At 41.7% G+C, this 27,812-nt stretch overlaps 1 protein-coding gene across 1 annotated transcript in view; it reads right to left on the reverse strand.

Moving 5' to 3' along the window:
* LOC138747378 (SEC14-like protein 5) overlaps nt 1-27,812 on the reverse strand; it is a 74,021-nt gene that overhangs the window by 2,320 nt on the left and 43,889 nt on the right. Inside the window, exons 3-7 of the mRNA XM_069906530.1 lie at nt 24,518-24,667; nt 22,618-22,749; nt 22,366-22,494; nt 15,255-15,489; nt 5,226-5,338 (exon numbers count right to left, since the gene is read on the reverse strand). Of these exons, the coding sequence (XP_069762631.1) occupies nt 5,226-5,338; nt 15,255-15,489; nt 22,366-22,494; nt 22,618-22,749; nt 24,518-24,667 (759 nt within the window). The remainder of the gene's footprint in view (nt 1-5,225; nt 5,339-15,254; nt 15,490-22,365; nt 22,495-22,617; nt 22,750-24,517; nt 24,668-27,812) is intronic.

The following is a 27,812-nucleotide window of genomic DNA, read 5'->3' on the forward strand; positions in this document are numbered from 1 at the left end:
TAAGAATTAATAAGGGAATGAAAGGGAATAGAGGGAATAAGGAGGGAATTATATATGAAAATTGAAATCTTTTCCGGGGGGGGGCTGGGTGGAGAGGAGTTACGGTCACTGCAAAATCAGTTGACGCTTGCGAGTGAATTCACAAATCCAAATGGAGAGGGGAGATGTGGTTGCCCGACAAGGGATAAAGGGCAACTCAGGAGGGGGAGGGGAGAATGGGATTAAAGAAGTTTTAAATAGGAAAATGAGGAAAATGTTTGATGTTTTAGAAATGTTGTCTTATAAAGTGTTCAAAACAAGAAAGCAGAAATGGATAAGAAGGAAAGGTGATGATGGAGAAACGGAAAGGGAAGATAAACAAAGTATGAAATGGCTACGTTGAACTATATGACTTTAAATATTAACGGAATACATAACCAAATCAAAAGGAAGAAACTGCTAAATTTACTGAAAAAAGAAAAAATTGATATAGCATTTGTGCAAGAAACACATTTAACTGAAATGGAGCACAAGAAATTAAAGAGAGATTGGGTAGGACATGTAACAGCAGCGTCGTATAATTCAAAAGCAAGAGGAGTAGCTATATTAATCAGTAAAAATGTACCAATTAAAATAGAAGAGGAAATAATAGATCCAGCAGGGAGATATGTAATGATAAAATGTCAGATGTACTCGGGAGTTTTGGAATCTACTCAATGTATATTCACCTAACGAAGAAGATCAAAAGTTTATGCAAGATATTTTTTTGAAGATAGCAGATACGCAAGGGAACATATTAATAGGAGGGGATTTCAATCATAATTTGGATTCAAATATGGATAAAACTGGGAAAAAAATTAACAGAAAGAACAAAGGAACCAAATTTATAATTAAATCGATGCAAGAAATGCAACTTTTGGATATATGGAGGAAACAACACCCAAAGGAAAAGGAATATTCATATTGTTCGGGTAGACATAAAACATACTCAAGAATAGACATATTCCTGTTATCAGCTCGTATGCAAGATAGAGTAAGAAAAACAGAATATAAAGCTAGAATATTATTGGACCATTCACCCTTGATATTGACAATAGAGTTAGAGGACATCTCTCCAAGAATGTATAGATGGAGATTAAACTCCATGCTACTTAAAAGGCAGGGTTTTAGATAATTAATTGAAAGACAAATTAAAATGTACTTTGAAATAAATACAGAATCAGTGAAAGATAAGTTTATACTATGGGATGCAATGAAAGCATTTATTAGAGGGCAAATAATAAGTTCTGTAACCAAGATGAAGAAGGACTATAACCAGGAAACAGAGCAGTTGGAAAGGGAAATAGTAAATATAGAAAAAGAATTAGAAATGAAGGAAGATACAACTAAAAGAAGAGAATTGGCAGATAAAAAAATAAAATATGAAACACTACAAACATATAAGGTGGAGAAGAATATAATGAAGACAAAACAGAAATATTATGAACTAGGGGAAAAAACACACAAAATTCTAGCATGGCAGCTTAAGACAGAACAAGCTATTGGCATCAAGGAAAAAGGACATACAAATCACATATAATCCAAAGGAGATTAATGAAAACTTTAGAGAATTTTATGAACAATTATACCAAACTAAAAACCAAGGGAAAGAAGGCAAAATAGATGAATTTTTAACGAAAATTGAACTACCAAAATTACAAATAGAGGAACAAAATAAATTAACAGAACCATTTGAAATAGTAGAAATACAAGAGATAATAAAAAAACTACCAAATAATAAAACACCAGGAGAGGATGGATTCCCAATAGAATTCTATAAAACATTTAAAGATTTATTAATTCCTCCCCTCCTGGAAGTAATCAACCAGATTGACAAAACACAAAGCTAACCAGATTCATGTAAAACAGCAATAATTACAGTATTACCAAAGCAAGGGAAAGATCCACTCGCACCAGCGTCATATAGACCAATATCATTACTTAACACAGATTATAAGATCTTTCTCTTTGGCTTGGCTTCGCGGACGAAGATTTATGGAGGGGGTAAATGTCCACGTCAGCTGCAGGCTCGTTTGTGGCTGACAAGTCCGATGCGGGACAGGCAGACACGGTTGCAGCGGAAAATTGGTTGGTTGGGGTTGGGTGTTAGGTTTTTCCTCCTTTGCCTTTTGTCAGTGAGGTGGGCTCTGTGGTCTTCTTCAAAGGAGGTTGCTGCCCGCCGAACTGTGAGGCGCCAAGATGCACGGTTTGAGGCGATATCATAATAATATATCATAATAATATAATAGATAATAGCTAAACTATTAGCAAACAGATTAGCAGATTATGTACCTAAAATGGTAACTCTAGACCAAACTGGATTTATTAAAAAAGGACGGACAACAGACAATATTTGTAAATTTATTAACTTAATTCATGCAGTAGAAGGGAGTAAAGCGCCAACAGTAGCAGTTGCTTTAGACGCAGAGAAGGCCTTTGACAGAGTAGAGTGGAATTATTTATTCAAAGTATTGCAAAAATTCAGTTTACCAGAGAAGTATATTAATTGGATTAAAGCATTATATAAGGGGCCATTGGCAAAAGTGACAGTATATGGATATATATCAAAGCAATTTAATTTAAGCAGATCAACAAGGGAGGGATGCCCACTATCACCCTTATTGTTCGCGTTAGCTATAGAACCACTAGCAGAATTGATAAGAACAGAAAATAATATAAAGGGGATAAAAATAAAAGACAAGGAATATAAAATCAGTTTATTTGCGCATGATGTTATAGTATACTTAACAGAACCAGAACTATCAATAAAAGAATTATATATGAAATTGAAGGAATATGGAGAAGTGTTGGGTTACAAGATTAACATAAATAAAAGTGAAGCAATGTCAATGAATAATGCGGATTTCTCAAAATTTAAGAAGGAATCACCATTCAGATGACAAATGCAAGCAATAAGATACCTAGGTATACAAATAAATAAAAATCTCGGCCATCTATATAAACTCAATTATTATCCACTAATGAAAAAATTACAGGGCAATTTAGAGCATTAGAAAGATTTACCACTAACACTAATAGGAAGGATAAACTGTATTAAAATGAACATTTTCCCAAGGATACTATACCTATTTCAGGCATTGTCAATACACTTGACAGAGAAATTCTTTAAGGAATTAAAGAAAATAATAAGGACATTTTTATGGAAAGGGGGGGAAACCGAGGATAGCACTAGATAAATTAACAGAATGGTATAAACAAGGAGGCTTACAACTGGCAAACTTTAAAAATTATTATAGAGCCGCACAATTAAGATACCTATCAGATACCTATCAATTAAGATACCTATCAAACAAGGGAAATGCCAGATTGGACTAGATTAGAACTAGATAAAATAGGCGAAAAGATACCTGAACACATATTACATAAATGGAATGAAAAATTGGTACAACGTAGGAGTTCTCCAGTATTACATCATCTGCTCAATATTTGGAAGAAGATTCATGTAGAAAGGAATAAAACAAATTACCAATTACCAAAAATAATAATGATGCAAAATCAGTTACTCCCTTTTACAATAGATAACCTTTCCTTTAGAGAATGGGAGAAAAAAGGGATCAAAAGAATAGAAAATTGTTTTTCAGGAAATAGATTATTATCCTTTGAACAAATGAAGGATAAATATAATATAACTCAAGATACAGTGTTGGCATATTACCAACTGAGATCCTACTTGAAGGACAAATTAGGAAGCAGTCTGAGGTTACCAGAGGGAAGTAACTTTGAATATGTGATTACAGACAGATACAATGATAATCAAAAGATTTATAACAAATATGTATATTAAACTGCAAGAAAAGGAGAATGAGGAAACAAATGGTAAAACTAAACAAAAATGGGAACAAGATTTAAATATAAAGATAAAGAAGGAAACATGGGAGAAGTTATGCTCTGGAACGATGAGAAATACAATAAATACGAGGTTACGTATGATACAATATAACTGGATACACAGGCTATACATTACACCTCAAAAGTTAAATAAATGGGACCCAACAGTATCTGACAGATGTTTTCGTTGTAAAAAAGAAATGGGAACAACAATTCATGCAGTCTGGACATGTGAGAAAGTAGAAAAATTTGGGAAGATCTAAACCAGATATTAAATAAAATTACAGAAAATAATATACCAAAAAACCCAGAGATCTTCCTCCTACGTAACATAAAAAACAAAGAATTTGGACTTGAATTGGATGGTGCACAAAAAAGATTTGTTAAGGTAGCTCTAGCCATAGCAAAAAAATGTATTATGTCAGCCTGGAAATTAGAAGATAATTTGAGAATACAACAATGGTGTATAGAAATGAATAAATGTATTCCATTAGAAAAAATAACATATAATTTAAGAAATAATATTGAAATATTTGAACAAATATGGGAGCCATACATGAAACACAATAGAGAAAACCTACCGGGGACATCTACCACCTAAAATAACGAAAGGAGAAGGAAATGAAAAGAATTGACTCAATGGAATTTCTTGTTTATTTTTATTGAATGGCAACATTGTTTGACTGGTTTAATGTATCTTAGATTTTGTACTTTAAATGAATGGGGGGGGAGGTAGGGAGGGTGGGATGGGAGGAGGGGGGGAGAAAATGACACAGTATATATTTGAAAAGGAAAATGTATGTATCTTGGTCAATGTGGTTTATGGTGTGAAAAATAAAAAAAATTTTTAAAAAATTCTAGATGGTTGGAAGAAAAAATTATGTTGAATAGGAATCGACGAAATAAATTTGTTCAATTCAAAAATTTACACAATTGAAACCACTTTCACAATGAATGTTTAATTATTGGATTTGTCATTTGTTTATTCAAGTGTCAAGGGGAACTAAACTCCTAAAATAGAAGCCATTGAGAATCCCTGCACAAACCCATGTGAAGACTCACCCATCATGGACATTGATTTTCATCCAAATCTTGTGTCCAGAAGGTTAGCAGGCAGTGAACTGTGACTTCATTCACACCACTGACCAACTCCTCTCTGCTTCTATTGCAGAGATCCTCCAATGGCAACCTTGTGCCTCGAATAGTTCAGCAATCCCAGCCTCTGTACTAGGGAACAGGGAATGTTGCTCTTGAGCTTGTAATGACTCAAGTCATCTGCTGTGGAGAATGTACCTCCCTCCACAAACTGTTGACCACCCTCTGCTCTATTGCTGGCCCCTGGCCGCACCCCCACCTACCTTGCCTTTGTGTGTATCCTGCAGCCACTGTCGGAGTTGGATCAGGCAGCTCTCTTGCATTGGGGACAGCTGGCCCAGGCAGCGCTCAATGTAGTCTGCGTCAAGCTTCGTGGCTGCAAAGGAGTGCAAACAGGTGAGACTACTGCTGGGGGATTCAGTGAGTAGACAGGCAGAGATGAGGAGGAGCTGCTTCTCCCAGGGTATGGTGAATCTGAATTCTCCACCCAAGGAAACAGTAGAGGGTTCCTCAGTAGGAAATGTTACAAACTAACAACCCTTTTAATTTTTTTGTTTGGGACTAACACAGGAACAGCAATGGAAAATTCACCAGACAATGGTAAATTCAAAATAATCACTCTAAATTTAACTCCGTTGTGCGTGCGTGCGGAGAGATAAAGTCCCAAACTTCAGCACATTTTTACTCTTGCTTGAAGGTCTTAAATTCTCAGATCAGAAAAACTTATAAAGCAATTTTAAATAAAATATCTTAAGGCCTCTTTACTCACAATTCTTTTGATGAGATGCCTCGACAGATGTTCTTTAAATAGAAGTGACCGTCTTTTGAGCCACCAATGTACCTCCTGTGAAAAGGAGAATACAATTCCTGTCTTCCCAGGATCAAATCTTTTTACTGAAGATTTTGGAATCTGTTTTCCACATGAAGAATCTGCCCTCTTTTCAAAGAGACAGCGAATGTGGCTATTTTCTTCCATAGTAAATTCACAAACCCAAACAAGGGTTAAATGAGGTGGGTGTACAAAAATGGACCCAGTAGAATTCTGTCCTCTTTTCCAAAGAGACAGCGAAGTGGTCTTCCTATTTCAAAAGCCACTTATTCCATGTCCCCTTTTCCCAGGAATAACATACAACAGCACATATTCTGGTTCCTGTAATTCAACCGTCTTTCACAAGGTTCCAACCCCTGTGTGTCACAGGGTTTTGATTTCTGTACTCTCCAAACTGAACTGATCCAAAAATGTCTGAATTTGATAATGTGGCAGCCCACTCACTACGCACGCAAACGGTTTCCCAAAATGGTAGTCACACGTCGGCAAAGAGGCCGTCTCGAGAAGCGAAAACCTGTGTACAGGAAGGACCCTTTGTATTACTGGTGATGTCATTTCCGCTAGAAGCAGTGGAAACAGAATTATGTATGATATCAGGGCTGCTTGCCCAAATAAAGCAGTCGAGTACAGTTCCAAACGAGTATGTTGTCGTTACTTTAGTGCTGTGTGTACCACATCACTACAATTGGTGACTCCGATAGTCCAAAGATGACTGACTCATCCGTACATACAGTCGCGTTGAAACTACCTTCCGGACATCATGCCCATGCAAGTGATTTAACCAGATCGTAACCCAGTTTCAAATTTGGCAAGTAACCTCAGAATCAATGCACTATGATGTAGTAAGCTCCCTGTACCAGGAGATGAAAAGCCAGATCATGGATTTTATACAGGAACCTCCAGAAGAAGGCAAATATCCTGCATTTAAAGGGCTTCTCATAAGGACCTTTGGCTTCTCACACTTGCTTCACCTAGATAGTTGGGGGGAACAGACCCCCATCAGCATTGATGAACAAGATGCTGACCCTGGCTGAAGGACACACGTCCTGCATCATGTTTGAGCAGGTGTTCTTGTTCTTGGAACAGCTACCCAAGGACATACACCTACCACTGACCAATGCTGATTTCAGTGACCCCCAGCAGGTGGCAGCCCAGGAAGATGCACTGTGGAGGGCTAAGAAGGAGAGTGCAGCATCCATTGGACAGGTTACAAGGCTTCACAAGCTGCTGACGACCAGATTGGACCCAGCAATGGAACGTTCACAGCTTAGTGAGCAGTGGTGTTTCTACCAACAACAGAAGCCAGTCGTTATCACCCACCCTGCACATTCCCAGGAAATGCTGGGGCCAGCCACTGCTGATGGTTACAATGGCTGACCACCAGAACAACCTCCTGTATGTCTGGGACAAACAGTCCAGTCACTGCTCTCTGGTCAACACAGGAATGGAGATCAGCGTCTTGCCCCAACGGGGTATGACACCCGCAGCAGGAAGATGGGACCCACCCTAAGGGCAGGATGATATGAGCCTATGGCACCCACACAGTCCAGCTGCAGTTTGGCTACAGCAAATTCACGTAGGAATTAACACTGGCCGCTATGGCCCAACCGCTCCTAGGGGAAGACTTTCTGTGAGCATCCAGCCTGCTGGTTAATCTACAAGGGAGAAGACTTGTCCACATTCCAGACCTTCTCCTTGGCTGAAGCCAGGTTACCAGCCCCACACTTGGACTCCATCACAAGGACGAGTTCACTAGAATCCTGGCGGACTTCCTTCAGTGCTGGCCCCACAGTTCACATCAGCCATGCCCAAGCATGGAGTCCAACACCACATACTGACCCAGGGACCATCACTCCACGCCAGAGCACAGAGACTTCACCCAGACATGCTCCCCTAGTGAAGGAGGAGTTCCAGAGGATGGAGGAATTCTGGATCATATAGCGATATGACGAGAGGAGTCACGTGATGGAATAGTGGCCAGTAGGGGAACTCCAGCCTTCTCCAGAAAAGTTAAAAAAAGATAGAGAAAAAGCAAAGGCACAAACTTAAAAACCAAAACAAAGTGAAAGTAAAAGTGTGGAGAAAATGGCAGCGAAGAAAGAAAAAAAAAAACAACGGGAAGAAAAGAAGAAGGAAAGACGTCAGAAGAAGGTGAAGGCCTTACCTGTCCGAAGAGGCCCGCCGCAGAGAGAGAAGCCCACTCCCACAGGTCAGTGGAAATCCCGGGCTCGGGACTACAAAAATGGCTCGCAGAGCCGAGTAAAAGTGCGCAACCGCGCATGAAAAAAAACACACTGGTGGGAGGGGGAACAGCTGCGGAGTCGATCTCCACAGCTGAGAGAGACACCTGCAGCACAGCAACAGGTGCAGAACACAGACAATAACGAGAACAAGAAAGAAGAGGGTAAAAAGAAAACAAGGAAACAACAGATGGTCAACCCAGAGGAAGAAGAACAGAAAGAAGTGGAAGAGGAAGAGAAAGGCAAGACAATGGATGTATCTTTTTTTAAAGAATATATGGAATCAGTGAAAGAATGGCAATTACAAGAAATTAATGAGATAAAAAGAAGAATTAAGAATGCAGAAGAAAAAATGAATAAAATGGAAGTGGCCATATCAGAATTAGCAAAAAGAGTGGAAAATATGGAAAAACGAGAAACATTTGTAGATATGGAAGTAGAAGACTTAAAAGAGAAATTAGAAGAATCTAATAAAAAAGCTAAAGAGGCACAGGAGCTGTTAGCTCAGAAGATAGATATAATAGAAAACTATAATAGAAGAAATAATATAAAGATAGTGGGCCTTAAGGAAGATGAAGAAGGCAAGAATATGAGAGAATTTATAAAAGAATGGATCCCCAGAGTCCTGGGAAGACCAGAATTACAGGAAGAAATGGAAATAGAGAGGGCTCATAGAACTTTAGCCCCGAAACCACAACCGCAGCAAAAACCAAGATCCATTTTAGTAAAATTCTTAAGATATACAACAAGAGAAAATATATTGGAGAAAGCAATGAAGAAAGTAAGAGAGGACAAAAAGCCACTGGAATACAAAGGTCAAAAAAATTTTTTCTATCCACACATAAGTTTTGAACTCCTGAAGAAGAGGAAGGAGTTCAATACAGCGAAAACGATCTTATGGAAAAAAGGATATAAGTTTATGTTAAGGTACCCAGCGGTACTTAAAATAATTATTCCAGGGCAACAAAACAAACTATTCTCGGATCGAGAGGAAGTAAGGAAATTTGCAGAACAACTACAAAACAAGTAGAGAGATGAAGACATGTAATAAGAGTAAAAAGGACCATGATCTATATGTATGTGTGTAAAGGGGTATATGTGTGTATATAAATAGTGTGCATACATGAATGTATCCGTATTTAGAGGAAAATATATAGAGTATAGACAAGAATTAATAAGGGAGAGAAATGGAATAGAGGGAATAAGGAGGGAATTAACAGAGTGACCTTTGTTATATATGAAAATTGAAATCTTTTCTGGGGGGGGGCTGGGTGGGGAGGAGTTACAGTCACTGTAAAATCATCTGACATTTGCGAGTGAATTCGCAAATCTAAATGGAGAGGGGAGATGTGGTTGTCCGACAAGGGATAAAGGACAACTCTGGAGGGGGAGGGGAGAATGGGGTTAAAGAAGTTTTAAATAGTTGAATAAGGAAAATGTTTGATGTTTTAGAAATGTTGTCTTATAAAGTGTTCAAAACAAGAAAGCAGAAATGGATAAGGAAAGGTGATGATGGAGAAACGGAAAGGGAAGATAAACAAAGTATAAAATGGCTATGCTGAACTATATGACTTTAAATATTAACGGAATACATAACCAAATTAAAAGGAAGAAACTGCTAAATTTACTGAAAAAAGAAAAAATTGATATAGCATTTGTGCAAGAAACACATTTAACTAAATTGGAGCACAAGAAATTAAAGAGAGATTGGGTAGGACACGTAACAGCAGCGTCGTATAATTGAAAAGGAAGAGGAGTAGCTATATTAATTAGTAAAAATGTGCCAATTAAAATAGAAGAGGAAATAATAGATCCAGCAGGGAGATATGTAATGATAAAATGTCAGATATATTCGGAGTTTTGGAATCACCTCAATGTATATTCACCTAACGAAGAAGATCAAAAGTTTATGCAAGATATTTTTTTGAAGATAGCAGATACGCAAGGGAACATATTAATAGGAGGGGATTTCAACCTGAATTTGGATTCAAATATGGACAAAACTGGGAAAAAAATTAACAGAAAGAACAAAGGAACCAAATTTATAATTAAATCGATAGAAGAAATGCAACTTTTGGATATATGGAGGAAACAACACCCAAAGGAAAAGGAATATTAATATTACTCGGCTAGACTTAAAACATACTCAAGAATAGACCTATTTTTGTTATCAGCTCGTATGCAAGATAGAGTAAGAAAAACAGAATATAAAGCTAGAATATTATCAGACCATTCTCCCTTAATATTGACAATAAAGTTAGAGGACATCCCTCCAAGAATGTATAGATGGAGATTAAACTCCATGTTACTCAAAAGGCAGAATTTTAGAGAATTCATTGAAAAACAAATTAAAATGTATTTTGAAATAAATACGGAATCAGTGAAAGATAAGTTTATACTATGGGATGGATGCAATGAAAGCGTTCATTAGAGGGCAAATAATAAGTTATGTAACCAAGATGAAGAAGGACTATAACCAGGAAACAGAGCAGTTGGAAAGGGAAATAGTAAATATAGAAAAAGAATTAGCAATGAAGGAAGATAAAACTAAAAGAAGAGAATTGGCAGATAAAAAAATAAAATATGAAACACTACAAACATATAAGGTGGAGAAGAATATAATGAAGACAAAACAGAAATATTATGAACTAGGGGAAAAAACACACAAAATTCTAGCATGGCAGCTTAAGACAGAACAAGCTAAGAAAATGGTATTGGCATCAAGGAAAAAAGATAAACAAATCACATATAATCCAAAGGAGATCAAGGAAAACTTTAGAGAATTTTATGAACAATTATACCAAACTGAAAACGAAGGGAAAGAAGGGAAAATAGATGAATTTCTAACTAAAATTGAACTACCAAAACTACAAATAGAGGAACAAAATAAATTAACAGAACTATTTGAAATAGTAGAAATACAAGAGATAATAAAAAAAATTACCAAATAATAAAACACCAGGAGAGGATGGATTCCCAATAGAATTCTATAAAACATTTAAAGATTTATTAATTCCTCCCCTCCTGGAAGTAATCAACCAGATTGATAAAACACAAAGCTTACTAGATTCATGTAAAACAGCAATAATTACAGTAATACTAAAGCAACGGAAAGATCCACTCGCACCAGCGTCATATAGTCCAATATCATTACTTAACACAGATTATAAGATAATAGCTAAACTATTAGCAAACTGATTAGCAGAGTATGTACCGAAAATGGTAAATCTAGACCAAACTGGATTTATTAAAAAAAGACGCAACACAGACAATGTTTGTAAATTTATTAACTTAATTCATGCAGTAGAAGGGAGTAAAGCGCCAACAGTAGCAGTTGCTTTAGACGCAGAGAAGGCCTTTGACAGAGTACAATGGAATTATTTATTCAAAGTATTGCAAAAATTCAGTTTACCAGAGAAGTATATTAATTGGATTAAAGCATTATATAAGGGACCATTGGCGAAAGTGACAGTAAATGGATATATATCAAAGCAATTTAACTTAAGCAGGTCAACACGGCAGGGATGCCCACTATCACCCTTATTGTTCGCGTTAGCTATAGAACCACTAGCAGAATTGATAAGAACAGAAAATAATATAAAAGGGATAAAAATAAAAGACAAGGAATATAAAATCAGTTTATTTGCAGATGATGTTATAGTATACTTAACAGAACCAGAACTATCAATAAAAGAATTATATAAGAAATTGAAGGAATATGGAGAAGTGTCGGGTTACAAGATTAATGTAAATAAAAGTGAAGCAATGCCTAAGAATAATGCGGATTTCTCAAAATTTAAGAAGGAATCACCATTCAGATGGCAAATGCAAGCAATAAGATACCTAGGTATACAAATAAATAAAAATCTCGGCCAACTATATAAACTCAATTATTATCCACTAATGAAAAAATTACAGGACGATTTAGAGCACTGGAAAGATTACCACTAACACTAATAGGAAGGATAAACTGTATTAAAATGAACATTTTCCCAAGGATATTATACCTATTTCAGGCATTGCCAATACACTTGACAGAGAAATTCTTTAAGGAATTAAAGAAAATAATAAGGAAATTTTTATGGAAAGGGGGGAAACCAAGGATAGCACTAGATAAATTAACAGAATGGTATAAACAAGGAGGCTTACAACTGGCAAACTTTAAAAATTATTATAGAGCCGCACAATTAAGATACCTATCAGATTTTTATCAAACAAGGGAAAAGCCAGATTGGACTAGATTAGAATTAGATAAAATAGGGGAAAAGATACCTGAACACAAATTATATAAATGGGATGAAAAATTGGTACAACATAGAAGTTCTCCAGTATTACATCATCTACTCAATATTTGGAAGAAGATTCATGTAGAAAGGAATAAAACAAATTATCAATTACCAAAACTAATATTGATGCGAAATAAGTTACTCCCTTTTACAATAGATAACCTTTCCTTTAGAGAATGGGAGAAAAAAGGGATCAAAAGAATATAAAATTGTTTTTCAGGAAATAGATTATTATCCTTTGAACAAATGAAAGATAAATACAATATAACTCAAGATACAGTGGTGGCATATTACCAATTGAGATCCTACTTGAAGGACAAATTAGGAAGCAGTCTGAGGTTACCAGAGGGAAGTAACTTTCAATATGTGATTACAGATACAATGATAATCAAAAGATTTATAACAAATATGTATATTAAACTGCAAGAAAAGGAGAATGAGGAAGCAAATGGTAAAACTAAACAAAAATGGGAACAAGATTTAAATATAAAGATAAAAGGAAACATGGGAGAAGTTATGTTCTGGAACGATGAGAAATACAATAAATACGAGGTTACGTATGATACAATATAACTGGATACACAGGCTATACATTACACCTCAAAAGTTAAATAAATGGGACCCAACAGTATCTGATAGATGTTTTCGATGTAAAAAAGAAATGGGAACAACAATTCATGCAATCTGGACATGTGAGAAAGTAGAAAATTTTTGGGAAGATCTAAACCAAATATTAAATAAAATTACAGAAAACAATATACCAAAGAATCCAGAGATCTTCCTCCTAAGTAACATAAAAAACAAAGAATTTGGAATTGATTTGGATGATGCACAGAAAAGATTTGTTAAGATAGCTCTAGCCATAGCAAAAAAATGTATTATGTCAACCTGGAAATCGGAAGATAATTTGAAAATACAACAATGGTATATAGAAATGAATAAATGTATTCCATTAGAAAAAATAACATATAGTTTAAGAAATAATATTGAAATATTTGAACAAATATGGGAGCCTTACATGAAACACAATAGAGAAAACCTACCGGGGACATTCACTACCTAAATTAATGAAAGGAGAAGGAAATGAAAAGAATTGACTCAGTGGAATTTCTTGTTTATTTTTACTGAATGACAACATTGTTTGACTGGTTTAATGTATCCTAGATTTTGTACTTTAAATGGACGGGTAGGGGGGGGAAGAAAATGGCACTGTTTATATTTGAAAAGGAAAAAGTATGTATCATGGTTAATGTGGTTTATGGTGTGAAAAATAAAAAATTTTTAAAAAAAATAGCGATATGACAGCCCACGGGCTTCCCCCCTGCACTTGGTGCCCAAGGCAGCCGTAGATTGGAGACCATGTGACGACTACCATTGGCTGAACGAAGCTACAACTCCAGACCGCTTTCCCGTGCCACACATAAAGGACCTCAGCAAACCTGCAAGGGGAAGCATTTTTTCCAAAGTAGACCTCGTCTGGGGATATCATCAGATCCCAGTACACACTGAAGACTTTCCCAAAACAGCCACCATCATCCCATTCAGATGGTTTGAGGTCTTCTGCATGCTGTTCGGCCTGAAGAATGTCACATAGACATTCCAGCAGCTCATGGGACACGACCTGGACTTTGTGTTCATCTATCTGGATGATATCCTGATATCCAGCAGCAGTCACTAGCAACGTTTGTCCCACCTCTGCAAACTCTACACCCGCCTGAGTTTGGGCCCACAATCAACCTCGCCAAATGCAAGTTTGGACTCGACTCCATAGATTTCCTGGGTCACAAGGTTTCCAAAGACAGCAAGACGCCACTGCCTACTAAAGTAGATGCTATGTGACAATTTGCCAGGCCAAGAACAGTCAAGGGCCTGAGGGAGTTCGTCAGCATAGTGAACTCCTATTATCACTTCATCCCCTCTGCAACCCACATCACGCACCCCTTCTTCACCCTGATGTCTGGTATCACTTGGGACCAAGCCTCCACGGCTGCCTTCATGCAAGCAGCAGCAGCTCTGGCAGCCACCGTGCTGCTGACATATCCCAGGACAGATGTCCCAACAGTGGACACCCCCAACACAGCAGTCAGTAGTGTGATGGAACATTAGATCAAAGGGTGAAGGAAACCCCTGGCATTCTTCAACTAACTTATTAAGAATACATATACAATATTTTACCTCTATAATTTACTTTATTAAGACATTTTTAAAAGAAATATAACTTAACCTTAACCTAAATATTAGTATTAACATAGATCCGTAACAATATACAAGACACTGATAGAAGTTTCAAGTGTAGGAGGATTGGGGAATGGTGGAGCTGAATCCACGGCCTAATCAGCCATTATCTTATTGAATGGCGGAGCAAGCTCAACAGGCTGGATGGCCAACTCTGCCTCGTTCGAGCATAGACCCAGCATCAAGCGAAGAACTGAGGATCCCAGCTGATGCCCCTCTTGCCCACTGACCTGTGCCTCCTCTACTGTGGGATGAGGCTGGGAATCCAGCTGTTGCCCTGGATCTCTGATTATTTCACCTGCAAGCTCTGAGCCCGGGGGCTGGAGTAAATGAAGGCACTGTGAGAGCTCTGGTCTTGGGGCTGATAAAACAGCTCATCTCCAGAGCTCCACAAGATGTCCCACATTGAGGTACGAGGTTTCACTTGGACATCCTGTGAACGTGGGGATTCCCATTCAGCAAGTGGGGATACTTCAGCTAAAGGATGAACTCTACCTTCTGTCACCATGCTGGCTGCCCATTAACCTCTCCATTGCCACCCACCATTCTCCTCCCCATCCCACCCCCGACATCGATCAGAGTGCACACCACTGGCCCAGCTTTTGCCAGACCTTGGGCTCCAGCTCAGCTCTGTGGTCTGCAGAACTGGACTCACTGCCCATTGTCCCTCACGAGAAAGACAATGTAGATGCAGACACTAACCGTCAGGAGTTGTTGCCTGGTTATCTTGCTCACTCTGACTGATCTCTGCTTCCTCTGGAGCACTCTCCATCCGGACATCTGATGCCTCCGTCCACAGAGTGGGCACAGTCACTGAAGAGCTGGACTCCGGAACTGGGGCAGCTGCTCGGAGCGGTGCAGGAGGAGCCCAGCGTGGGACGTGCTGGATGCCCTGGGCTGTCAACTCCTTCAGGTAGTGCTCAATGACCTCCTTACCCTGAAACACAGAGAGTCCGTCAGAGGAATGGGCCCATGCTTCCCACCAGCTCCGAGCCCCCGAAACACAGAGGGTCTGTCAAAGAGGAACATGCCCACACCCCCCACCCCCACCAGCTCTGACCCAGAGTCTCCAACCGGTCTCACGCACATGGTGATGGGGGAAGTGGGTACTGGTCCCAGGGGTAATCACTGTTTCATACTACAACCCCAGAACTCTTCCAACCCAGACCACTCCTCCATTTAGTCGCTGTTGCTCCAGGTGGGAGCTCTCCAGATAGTCCCTCTGTCCCACCCTCAGTTAGTGATCCTACCCTCCACTCACAATCAGACAATGCACTTGCACCACCCCCCAACCTCTCAGGACAAACGTCCATCATCCCTCTGCTTTTGACAAGTGACCTTCCACCGATATGTACCTCGCCTCTTCCTTCATTATCTGAACAACCTTCATCAATCCTTGGCAACTCTTAGGAGACTACAGATCCTGGAATACTGGCTGATGGAGCTCAGCAGGCTGAGCAGTAGCAGTGGGGCGGAGAGATGGTCAACAATTAGAGACTGAACCTCCCTCAGTGGGGTGGAGAGATGGTCAACAATTAGAGACTGAAACCTCCCTCAGTGGGGCGGAGAGATGTCAACAATTTGGGACTGAACCTCCCTCAGTGGGGCGGAGAGATGGTCAACAATTAGAGATTGAACCTCCCTCAATGGGGCGGAGAGGTGGTCAACAATTAGAGACTGAACCTCCCTCAGTTGGGTGGAGAGATGGTCAACAATTTAGGACTGAACCTCCCTCAGTGGGGCGGAGAGATGGTCAACAATTTGGGACTGAAACTCCCTCAGTGGGGCGGAGAGATGGTCAACAATTAGAGACTGAACCTCCCTCAGTGGGGCGGAGAGGTGGTCAACAATTAGAGACTGAACCTCCCTCAGTGGGGCGGAGAGATGATCAATAATTAGAGACTGAAACCTCCCTCAGTGGGGCAGAGAGATGGTCAACAATTTGGTACTGAACCTCCCTCAGTGGGGCGGAGAGATGGTCAACAATTAGAGACTGAACCTCCCTCAATGGGGCGTAGAGGTGGTCAACAATTAGAGACTGAACCTCCCTCAGTGGGGTGGAGAGATGGTCAACAATTTAGGACTGAACCTCCCTCAGTGGGACGGAGAGGTGGTCAACAATTAGAGACTGAACCTCCCTCAGTGGGGCGGAGAGATGGTCAACAATTAGAGACTGAACCTCCCTCAGTGGGGCGGAGAGATGGTCAACAATTTGGGACTGAACCTCCCTCAGTGGGGCCGAGAGATGGTCAACAATTTGGGACTGAACCTCCCTCAGTGGGGCAGAGAGATGGTCAACAATTTGGGACTGAACCTCCCTCAGTGGGGCGGAGAGATGGTCAACAATTTGGGACTGAACCTCCCTCAGTGGGGCGGAGAGATGGTCAACAATTAGAGACTGAACCTCCCTCAGTGGGGCGGAAAGATGGTCAACAATTTGGGACTGAACCTCCCTCAGTGGGGCGGAGAGATTGTCAACAATTAGAGACTGAACCTCCCTCAGTGGGGCGGAGAGGTGGTCAACAATTAGAGACTGAACCTCCCTCAGTGGGGCGGAGAGGTGGTCAACAATTAGAGACTGAACCTCCCTCAGTGGGGCGGAGAGATGGTCAACAATTTGGGACTGAACCTCCCTCAGTGGGGCCGAGAGATGGTCAACAATTTGGGACTGAACCTCCCTCAGTGGGGCGGAGAGATGGTCAACAATTAGAGACTGAACCTCCCTCAGTGGGGCCGAGAGATGGTTAATGATTCAGAACTGAACCTCTGCCAGAAGTATTAAAGTTCTGTCCTGCAACGTCGACCATTCTCTCTCCCTTTGATGTTCCTCGACTCGCTGAGTTCCTTCAGCAGAGTGGGTGTTGCTCCTCGTACCCTCCTCTGTTCTGAAGGGAAACAGCACCCTCCTTCCCAGCCACATTACAATGGTGAACCTCCTTGCACATTCGCTACATCTTTCTGGTTACCCAGGACAAGACACAACTCCTCCAGTTATGGATGAACAACTTTGTTCCGACTCCCTTGCACTTTTTCTCTGTGCCTGTTTATAAAGCCCAGCACCACGGGAGCTTTTTAACTGCATCCCAACCTTTCCGGCCAATTTCAACAAACTAACCAACATTGGATGATGAAGAGCTGGATGAACTCAGTAAGTCAGGCAGCATCCATGAAGAAATGGTCAGTTGACCAAATCTTTACCCACATTCCTCTTATTATTTTCTCAAGATTCCAGCATCTGCAGCTCTTTTGTTTCTTTAAACTATCCCAGACCTCAGTTTCGGTGATCTTTTTGAGATTGTGTTCTCTAGTTTGTTTTGCATCTCATTACTCAACCAAAACAGAACACTTCACACCCTTCTACTTTCTAAGGAGGTGACAGTGTCTTGGCATGTCCATGAACTTTTATGGATGTTCCATACTAACTGCATGGTTTGGTTGTCTGAGTGCCCAGGAACACAGAAGGCTGCAGAAAGCAGTAAACATAGCAAGGACCATTCCAGACTCTGACCTCTCATTCAGTGCAGACAACAACGTGAGGCAGCCAGAAGCATAAAGGACCTCCATTGCCCTGATCACAACCTCTTCTCACTGCTCCCTTCGGGCCGAAGGTACAGAACACTGAAGACCAGCACCTCCTGGTTCAAGAACAGTTTTTTTCCCCCAATAACATCAAACTTGAACCTCCCCATGCTCCCTTGACCATGAACTACAACTACACCAACACCACAAAAAGGTCTATCTGCATTATTCATGTACTGACCTTTTTGTTTGCATCAACTATAACTGTGAATATTACTGTTATTTATAATCTGTTTCCATACTGGGGTGATTTAATGTATAATACTGATGTTTATTGTGCTATACATGTACAATATACAAATACACTGAAATTCTTGTTGCAGTAAAATAGGTACTTTGTAAAAAATCTATAATGGAGTACTATGACATTACTAAATCTCTTTAGTAATGGAATAGTCAAATAATGTTGGAGTTTTTTTTAAAACAAAAGTAAGAATTTTGATGCATATGTACATTGTATGATGTACATGACCATAAACATTCTCATTATCCAACAGGGATGTTCACACTGCTGACTCATGACTATACAGCAAAACACAGCTCAAACCACATCAACGTTTTCTGATGATACCACCATGGTAGGCCTTATCAGCAAGAATAATGAGTCACTCTACAGAGATGAGGTGCAGTCACTAACAGACGGGTACAGAGCCAACAACCTGTATCTGACTGTTGATAAAACAAAAGAGATGGTTGTCAACTTCAGTAAGGCCCGGGGGGACCAAGGTCCACTGACCAATGACGACTCCACTGTTGGCGTCATCAAGAGTATCAAGTTCCTCGGTGTGCACTTGAAGGAGACTCTCACCTGGTCTCTTAACACTAACTTAATAGCCAAGAAAGCCCAGCAGCGCCTCTACTTCCTGCGAAGGCTGAGGAAAGTCCATCTCCCACCCTCCATCCTCACTACATTCTACAGAGGATATATTGAGAGCATCCTGAGCAATTGCATCACCACCTGGTTTGGAAGCTGTACCTCCTCGGACTGCAAGACCCTGCAGAGGATAGAGAAGTCAGCGGAAAAGAACATTGGGGCCTCTATTCCTACCATGAAGGACATTTACAACACTCGATGCATGTGGAAGGCAAATAACATGTGAAGGACTCCACATCCCCCCTCTTGTAAACTTTTCTTCCTTCTGCCACCTGGAACCATAGAACAATACAGCACAGAAACAGGCCGTTTGGCCCATCTAGTCTGTGGTTCTGCCCAGTCCCATTGACCTGGAACTTAGCTATGCTCCATCAACCTATCCAAATTTTTCTTAAATGTCATAATTGAGCCCACGTTCACAAATTCAGCTGGAGCACATTCCACACACTCTCTGCGTAAAGAAGTTTCGCCTAATGTTTCCTTTAGGATGGCATGGTCCGTGTAGTGGTTAGCGCAATGCTGTTACAGAGCTAGCAACCTGGGTGCTAATCCGGCTATCCCCGTGTCTGCGTAGACTTCCTCCCACTCTTCAAAACATACAGAGGTTGTAGGTCAATTGGGTGTAATTCGTCAGTGCAGATCAGTGGGACAGAAGAGTATGCCCAAATTAAAATTTTAAATTTTAACATTTAACATTTTGTTTTAGTTTGTGAAAAATAACATGACCTCCAAGATAAGTCTTCTGGAAAATTTGCAAGCATGGTTTGTGCACTGGTTAACTCAATGGTGAAATGGTGCTATATTTTTCAGAAGGGCATGATTATTTGTGCAGTTGTTTGCACACATTATATCCACAATCCACAGAGCAATTAATTTAAAACGTTAAGTAGAAGGACAAAGTTCAATGTGTCAGGCACGAGATGACATTTCATAAATTACAATATTGCTTGCACATTTCAATGTTTATTTTATATTTTCTGACTGAGGATCAAATGAGAAGTTATGGTGTCCCAGTCTGCTGACATGATTCATAGTGTAACATCTGAGTCAAGGGAGTCTTTTTGCTCAAGGTGCAACGGCAAAGGATGCAAATTGAATCACTTAGAAACCGCAGAAAATTTACGTGGTGTCAGATTCAATGGCAGGCAACACATTTTTCATTGAGAATGTGATTAGAATTGGAACTTTAGACCATGAAGATGTGTAAATGCAAAGCCACGGGGTATGGAATCATCTAATTCACAAGTATCAGTCTTGGCCTTGGAAAAGAAAAGTATCCCGAATTAGTGAATTGCAATTTATTTGTTAAACTGGCAATGCAAAACGAATGACACCAACCTAATCCATGCTTGTGCATGAATTGCAGGTGCAGCAGGCGATCAAGAAGACAAATGGAACGCTGGCCTTCATTGCTGGAGGGATGGAATTTAAGAATAGGGAGGTTATGCTGCAATCGTACAAGGTATTGGTGAGGCTGCATCTGGAGGACTGTGTGCAGTTCTGGACTCATTACTTGAGGAAGGATACTCTGGCTTTGGAGACAGTACCGAGGAGGTTCATCAGGTTGGTTCCAGATATGAAGAGGTTAGCCTATGAGGAGAGATTGAGTCATCTGGGACTAAACTTGCTGGAATTTAGAAGAGTGAGAGGGAACCTTATAAACACATAACATTGTGAAAGGCATAGATAAGATAGAGGTAGGCAAGTTGTTTCCATTGGTAGAGGAGACATAGCTTCAATATTTAGGCTAGTAGATTTAGGACAGAGATAAGGAGGAACTGCTTTTTCCAGAGAGTGGTGAATTTGTGGAATTCAGTGGAGACTACTTCAGTAAATATATTTAAGACAAGGTTAGATGGATTTTTATATAGTAAGGGATCGAAGGGATATGGGGTAAAGGCAGGTAGGTGAATAGAATTCATTGAATGGATTGGAAGAGAAGGCTTGACAGGCCGGATGGCCCACTCCTGCTCTTATTTCTCATGTTCAATACTTGACATGAAAGTGGTGTGAAACAAGAAAGCCTGCAGACGCTGTGATGGTAGTTAATGCACAAAAATACTGGAGAAACTCAGCAGGTCCTGAAGCATCCATGGGGGAGGGGCGGAAAAGATATATAACCAATGTTTTAGAAGGAGGTACCGTTGCACTTGGGCCCACATGTCCAGATTGGGCAACAGTCTTTGCCTCCAAGCCATCAAGCTCCTCAATTCCTAGACAACATATATTAGTATATCAAGAATTTTTATTGTATTATGTCTTAATATTTAACTCCTATTTATGTAAATCTGCTCCATGGTCCTGGAGAAACACCGTCTTTACTGTGCATTTGGTATAAACAACAAATAAAGGTGACTTGACTTGACTTGAGAGTGATGAGAATATGGTTTTGCTGAGGCATTGAGGGGTGACATCCCCTCAGGTCACCAGGACTTCCTGATACCAGGCCTTGCTCATTTGAACCCAGGTGAGCGTGGACATCTCTGACCAACCTTCTGCCTGGAGACTCCCCTCCTCCTGATTCAGCCAGGGACTGTGCTCCCAAACATTCTGCAGGGAAATGTTGTCTTCTGCTTTCCAGGCTTGAACACTAGCAGGAGGTCCAGTAAATATGGGTTAATGTAGTGGCCACAGTCGCCAACCCCTGCCCCACCCCAACTCCAGATTGATGCTGGAGCAAGATAAGATCAGCAGACACTGGAATCTTGAGTAAATAAAGAGAAGCTGGAGGGACTCTTATGGGGTTGGAGAGAGACAGTCAGTCAGGGCCTCTCCCAGGAAAGGGTCCTGTCCCAAGATGTTGATTGAACATTTCTCTCTTTTGCTGCTGGGACTGATCTGATGATTTCCAAGTGTATCTGCTGGCCGTTTCTGGAAGGGGTAGGAAAATAAGTGATTGGCCACACAGCTGAAGGGAAGGGTTATCCCAAGCTCACCCATGATGGCCAGTGCAGGGAGATATCCATCGGGTGAATTTGGACTGGATTTGAATAAGGGCAGCACAGCTGGTATAATGGTTAGCACAATGCTGTTATAGCCAGCAATCAGAACCGGTGTTCAAAAGTGGTGCTGAGTGTAAGGAGTTTGTATGTTCTCCCCGTGACTATGTCGGTTTTCTCTGGGGCTTTGGTTTCTTCCCACCCTCCAAATTGTACCAGGGGTTGTAGGTTGATTTGGTGTAGTTAGGCGGCATGGGCTTGTGGGCTGAAGGGCCCATTACAGTACTGAATGTCTAAATTATATATTAAATTTTAAAATTAAAAGGAAGGAGGATATTTTGAGGCCGATTTCCTGTTGGACCCCTTCTCATCACTGGACATAATCCCCTGCCCCTACCCCTCCGTGACTTGTTCTGCCTACCCTTTTGACATTGGCTGTGTACTGTCTCATTGCAATCTTCTCTACGGTGCTCTCGAAGCCAAAGAATGACTTGATGTCCAGCGACGCAGACTGTTCAAAGCAAGTCCAGTCCTCATTGTCAGGGTGAACCTGGAGAGCAGAGAGAGGTGGATAGAACTGAACAGGCCAAAGACTCTCAGCCTCCGGTAATGCAGTGAATGGACGGACATGAAGGATTGTGGATTGACAGTGGAGGAGGAGAGTGGCACTCACACTGTAACTGCAGATCTCAAACACCAAGACCCTGTTGGAGAAGGTCTCGTTTTGAGCCTTGATAAGCAGCGTGCGCTCCTTCCAGTTTAGCGTGTTCTTCTGGATGAAGTTGACATGTTCCACTCCTGCGATCTGCAGTGGGTGACACAAGATGATCACAGTGGGACAATGCTTGGCCCAGTGTCTGACACCGTACAACACAGAACAGGCCTTGCAGCCTAACTCATGCATGCCCAACCATATTGGCATTCTGGGCTCATCCCAGTTGCTTGACTTTACTCCATGTTCATCCAAGCCCTTCTGATCCATCCATCTCTCCAAATGTCTTGAGTGGCAAAATTGTGCCTGCTTCTTCACTGCTCGATCTAGATACAGACTACCCTCTGAGTGAAAAAAGTTACCCCATGGGTCTCCCTTAAATATCTTTCTTCTCACCTTAAACTGATGCCCTCTAATTATAGAACCATCTACTCTCAGAAAAAGACTGAGCATTCACTTTATCCATGCCTCCTTATTTTAAGCCCCCCCCCCCAGCCTCCAACACTCTCAGGCAGCCATTTTCAACCTTTCTTCGGCTATGACTTGCCTAGGGCTTTGCTCAAAATGTCTGGGTCCCTTCCCTGTGAAGCAGTTAGGTTTTGGTTTCTTTCATAATTCTCTCCTACCAACTACACACAAAAAATTTTTTAAAAATATTAATGTTATGTGAGGTGAAAAGAAAACAAGGCTTTTACTTAAATGTGCTGTGGCCCCTGGGGAGGGGGACCCTGTTGAGAATGGCTGCTCTGGGGAATAAAGACCCAATCCATCCAACCTCTCCCTATCACTCAAGCCCTGCAGTCCTAGAAACATCCTACTGCAGGCACAGGGATGCAGACCATGCCCAATATTCTTCAGCACAGTCCAACACTGATTGTGACTCAGTCCCAGCTAATCCCACGAGCAGCTCTCCACTGCTGTGGAACTGAGACACTTGTGGGTTACAGGTGCAGAGTTTCATGAAAAGTGAAGATACAGGTAGATAGGGTGGTGAGGAAGGCATTTAGCCACATTTACCTTTCTTGCTCAGGATATTGATTACTGGAGCAAGGACATCCCATTATAACTATACATGACATTGGTGTATTGTGCAGGGTATGGTCACCCAGCTGTGGGAAGGATTTCGTTAAGCTGGAAAGGATGCAGAAACAATTCACGAGAATGTTACCGGGATGGGAGGGCTTGAATTATAAGGAAGGCTGTATTGGTTGGGACTTTTCTCTCTGGAGTTTAGGAGGCTGAAGGAAGACCTTATGGAGTATTAGAAAATCATGAGGGACATGGATTTAGACTCCCCATGTAGGGGAGCCTGAAACTCAAAGACAGAGATTGAAGGCGAGGAGAGGGGAAAGATTTAAAGTGACCCTGAGGGGCACCTTCTTCACACAGAGGGTGGAGGGTGTGTGGAATGAGCTGCCAGAGGAAGAAGTTGAGGCGAGAACAATTGGAACGTTCAAAAGGCATTTGGACAGGCCAATGGATGGAAAAGGTTCAGAGGGATATGGACTGAATGCAGGCAATTGGAACTAGCTTGGTTGGCATGGACTGCTTGTGTGCTGTGGACTGATTTAACAGGGCATAGAGAGGAGAACTCAGCCCAATGCCCATTTGGGTGTAGCTCTCCCAGTATCTTGCGCCTTGCAATGGCTTTTACTCCCAGTATTTTCCAGTTCCTTGAATCAACTGCTTTGTTGTCGGAAGCACACTTGAAAAGGTGCAGCCATCAGTGCTCTGGTCCAACATCCAGCCCAGTCTTCCTGCCCATCCCATCAAATGGCCTCGGCCCAGCTCAGGGAGGGGGACTCAGGGCTGAAGTCCCTGGCCTGCTGACCCTTCCCTGTACATCCCAGCTTTCACTCACCTTCTTCAGCAGCCGAGGTGCCTCCACATTCAGCCGACAGCTTCTCTCCACAACGTGCACTGACCCATCCTCACTCTTGTACTCATTGAGTTTCTCACTACCCAGGAACACCGGGATCATTGGGCATGTCGGGAATCTCTTTTCGTAGGCCTGGAACACAAAGATTATTCTCAGCAAACAACAAAGCAGGATTCAAGGCCCCGTAGCACCCAGGGCGCAGAGTGGTTGAGACCCTGAATCACTGGTTGGTTTGTCCCAGTCCCTCCCAGCTTCTTGTGCTCTTGTCTCCAGTCTCTCCCCAGATGGATCATCCAGTGGAGTTGAGATACGAGTGGTGCTGTGTGTTAATGTAATGGGCTAATGAGCTTCCCAATGAGAAATCCCCATCATACATGAGCAAGAGAGGGATGTTGGGCATGGATGCAGCACAGTCCTGGACAGTGTATCCTCCTGTGGCTAGGGGCTCAGAGCAGCTCCATCACAGCTCTAGAACCAGGGTCATTTCGCACTCTGGGTCCATGTTCTTCCTGTGACATTGGGGGTTTCCTTCTGGGGCTCTGGTTTCTCCTTACATGTACACTGTGAACATCTGGAGTGTAGAACCTGAGGGAGATGATGGGAATGTGGGGAGAATGAAATGGGATTTGTGTAGGATTGATGGCCAACATGATCTCATTACTTCAGCGCCATATGACAACTGACAGCAGCTTGCAGGCTTCACCGCCCCTCAGCACAGATCCTGCCCGGGTTATATCAGGCCATCTACTGCCATCAGCAACAGTACAGAGTGACCGTCTGTCCTCACCCACCCCTCTTGCACTTTTGGATCAGCATGGCCCTCTGGGTCAGCAGTACTACACATATAAAATCCTGATCCTTCCATTTTTATCTGCTGTAGCTCTTTCACCTCTCTCGATCCTCTGCAATTATCCAAATACATTCCTCCACCATTCAAGGCTTCACCTCAGTTCCTCAGGACAGGAGATCTCAGATTCCCCATTAAACTTCTGCAAGACAGTCCAAAACCTTCCTCTATCTAAATAACTACCTATAACATCTATCCTACCTAGATGCCATCAAATTTTGTTCACTAGTTCTCTGAAGCAGCAATTATGGCAGCACAGTTGCCGTAGTGGTTAGTGCAACGCCCTTACAGCATTAGCAATCAGGACTGGATTGAGGTTTGAATCTCGTGCTGTCTGTAAGGAGTTTGCACGTTCTCTGTGTCTGTGTGGGTTTTTCCCCGGGGCCTCTGGTTTACTCCCACCATTCGAAACACACCAGGGGTTGTAGGTTAATTGGGTGTAAATTGAGCAGAAAGGACCTGTTACCATGTGGTATGTCTAAACATTTTTTAAATTAAATTTAAAATTATACATTATAAATACAACAATGTAAGTTGTCTCATTGCAGTGATCCTATTTCTTTCAATGATGAACACAGTTACTGAAAAACAACAAACACTCCTTTATTCAACAGCCAGGCAGCAAGCCAGTTCAGCTCCGAGACAATCCTGACAATGTGAATTCATGTGGGCAACAGAAGGTTCTAGGTAGTTGCACGGAACATCTAGATGAGGATAGAGACACGAGGACAGCATGTGAACTCAGAGAGAGAAATAAAGATAGATACAAGAGACTGCTAGTCCAATATGGACAGTGGGAGGAACACACACGGCAGGGACAGGCGCCCACGCTCACACACACTGCAGGGACACGCGCCCATACACTCTGCAGGGACACGCGCCCATACACACTGCAGGGACACGCGCCCATACTCACACTGCAGGGACAGACGCCCATACTCACACTGCAGGGACAGACGCCCATGCTCACACTGCAGGGACAGACGCCCATGCTCACACTGCAGGGACAGACGCCCATGCTCACACTGCAGGGACAGACGCCCATGCTCACACTGCAGGGACAGACGCCCATACTCACACTGCAGGGACAGACGCCCATACTCACACTGCAGGGACAGACGCCCATACTCACACTGCAGGGACAGACGCCCATACTCACACTGCAGGGACGGACATCCATACACACACTGCAGGGACAGACACCCATACTCACACTGCAGGGACAGACATCCATACACACACTGCAGGGACAGACACCCATACTCACACTGCAGGGACAGACACCCATACTCACACTGCAGGGACAGACACCCATACTCACACTGCAGGGATAGATACCCATACACACTCTGCAGGGACAGACACCCAAACACGCATTACAGTGACACACACCCATACACACACTACAGTGTGTGACAGATTATGTAATTTTTGTATTGTATATAGATATGTTTTGGGGAGATAAATTGGGGCAGGCTTTTTAGTGTAGGTCACATACAAACACTTTAAAACAGATCTTATTTAAAATATTGGAGCTCTGCTCATGCTAGACATGTCATTGCCAAAAGCTTTGGAGAGTGCCCAAGAGACTTCACTATTGGATTGTTGTTTACAAAAAGGCAACAGATGAAGGAACTGGTCAAAACCGCAGACTGTCTGGAGTTCTAGGAGGGTCATGTGATTTTACAAGCAGAGAGAGTCAAACAGCTTTTTCTCTCAGAGAGAGAAAGATCAGTTCTGCAGTTTTACAGTCAGCAGCAGCAACTGGGACTGGACCAGGACAAGCTGGCAGGCTTATGGAAAACCCCATTTGGAATATGGGTTGTGATTGCTTATTTCAGCCTGGTCAAAGCCCTTGTGGTTCATGCAAGAGGAGAGGACTGGCTGTTTAATGTTTCACTTGATATAAGGGAACCAGAAAAGGAACTCTGTGGTGACCTGAAAGAAAGAGGTTATCATCTGGAGAACCCTGAGGAAGAATTTCTTCAACAAAACACTGAAGTGGCTGATTAAAAAGGAATCAGTTGTGAGTATCCAGCGAACAATCAATTTCTCTCTCTGAAAACTGACAAGAACCTCCTGAGCAGTAACCATTTACCTTTAAAGCACCAAAGCCTGGTGAACTTTATAAATGTTAAATTCTGTGCACAGTACAAGAATTGCCTGCAACCAGTGGTACACAAGAATTAGAAGGGGGTTAAGTTAGGTTAGTAAGTCAATACTGACAAGTTAAAGTGTGATTGTGTTTTCATGTTTAAAGATAATTAAAAGCAACTTTTTGTTTAAGTAACCATTTGTCTTGGTATTGCTGCTGGGTTTTGGGGTCCTCTGGGCTTGTAACAAGTGACACACTCTACTGTGTCAGACACACACACACACACACACACACACACACACACAAAGGGAAACATGGACAGACAGAAAGCATAA

The sequence above is a fragment of the Narcine bancroftii genome, chromosome 12, assembly GCF_036971445.1.
Source record: "Narcine bancroftii isolate sNarBan1 chromosome 12, sNarBan1.hap1, whole genome shotgun sequence".
NCBI classification, from domain to species: domain Eukaryota; kingdom Metazoa; phylum Chordata; class Chondrichthyes; order Torpediniformes; family Narcinidae; genus Narcine; species Narcine bancroftii.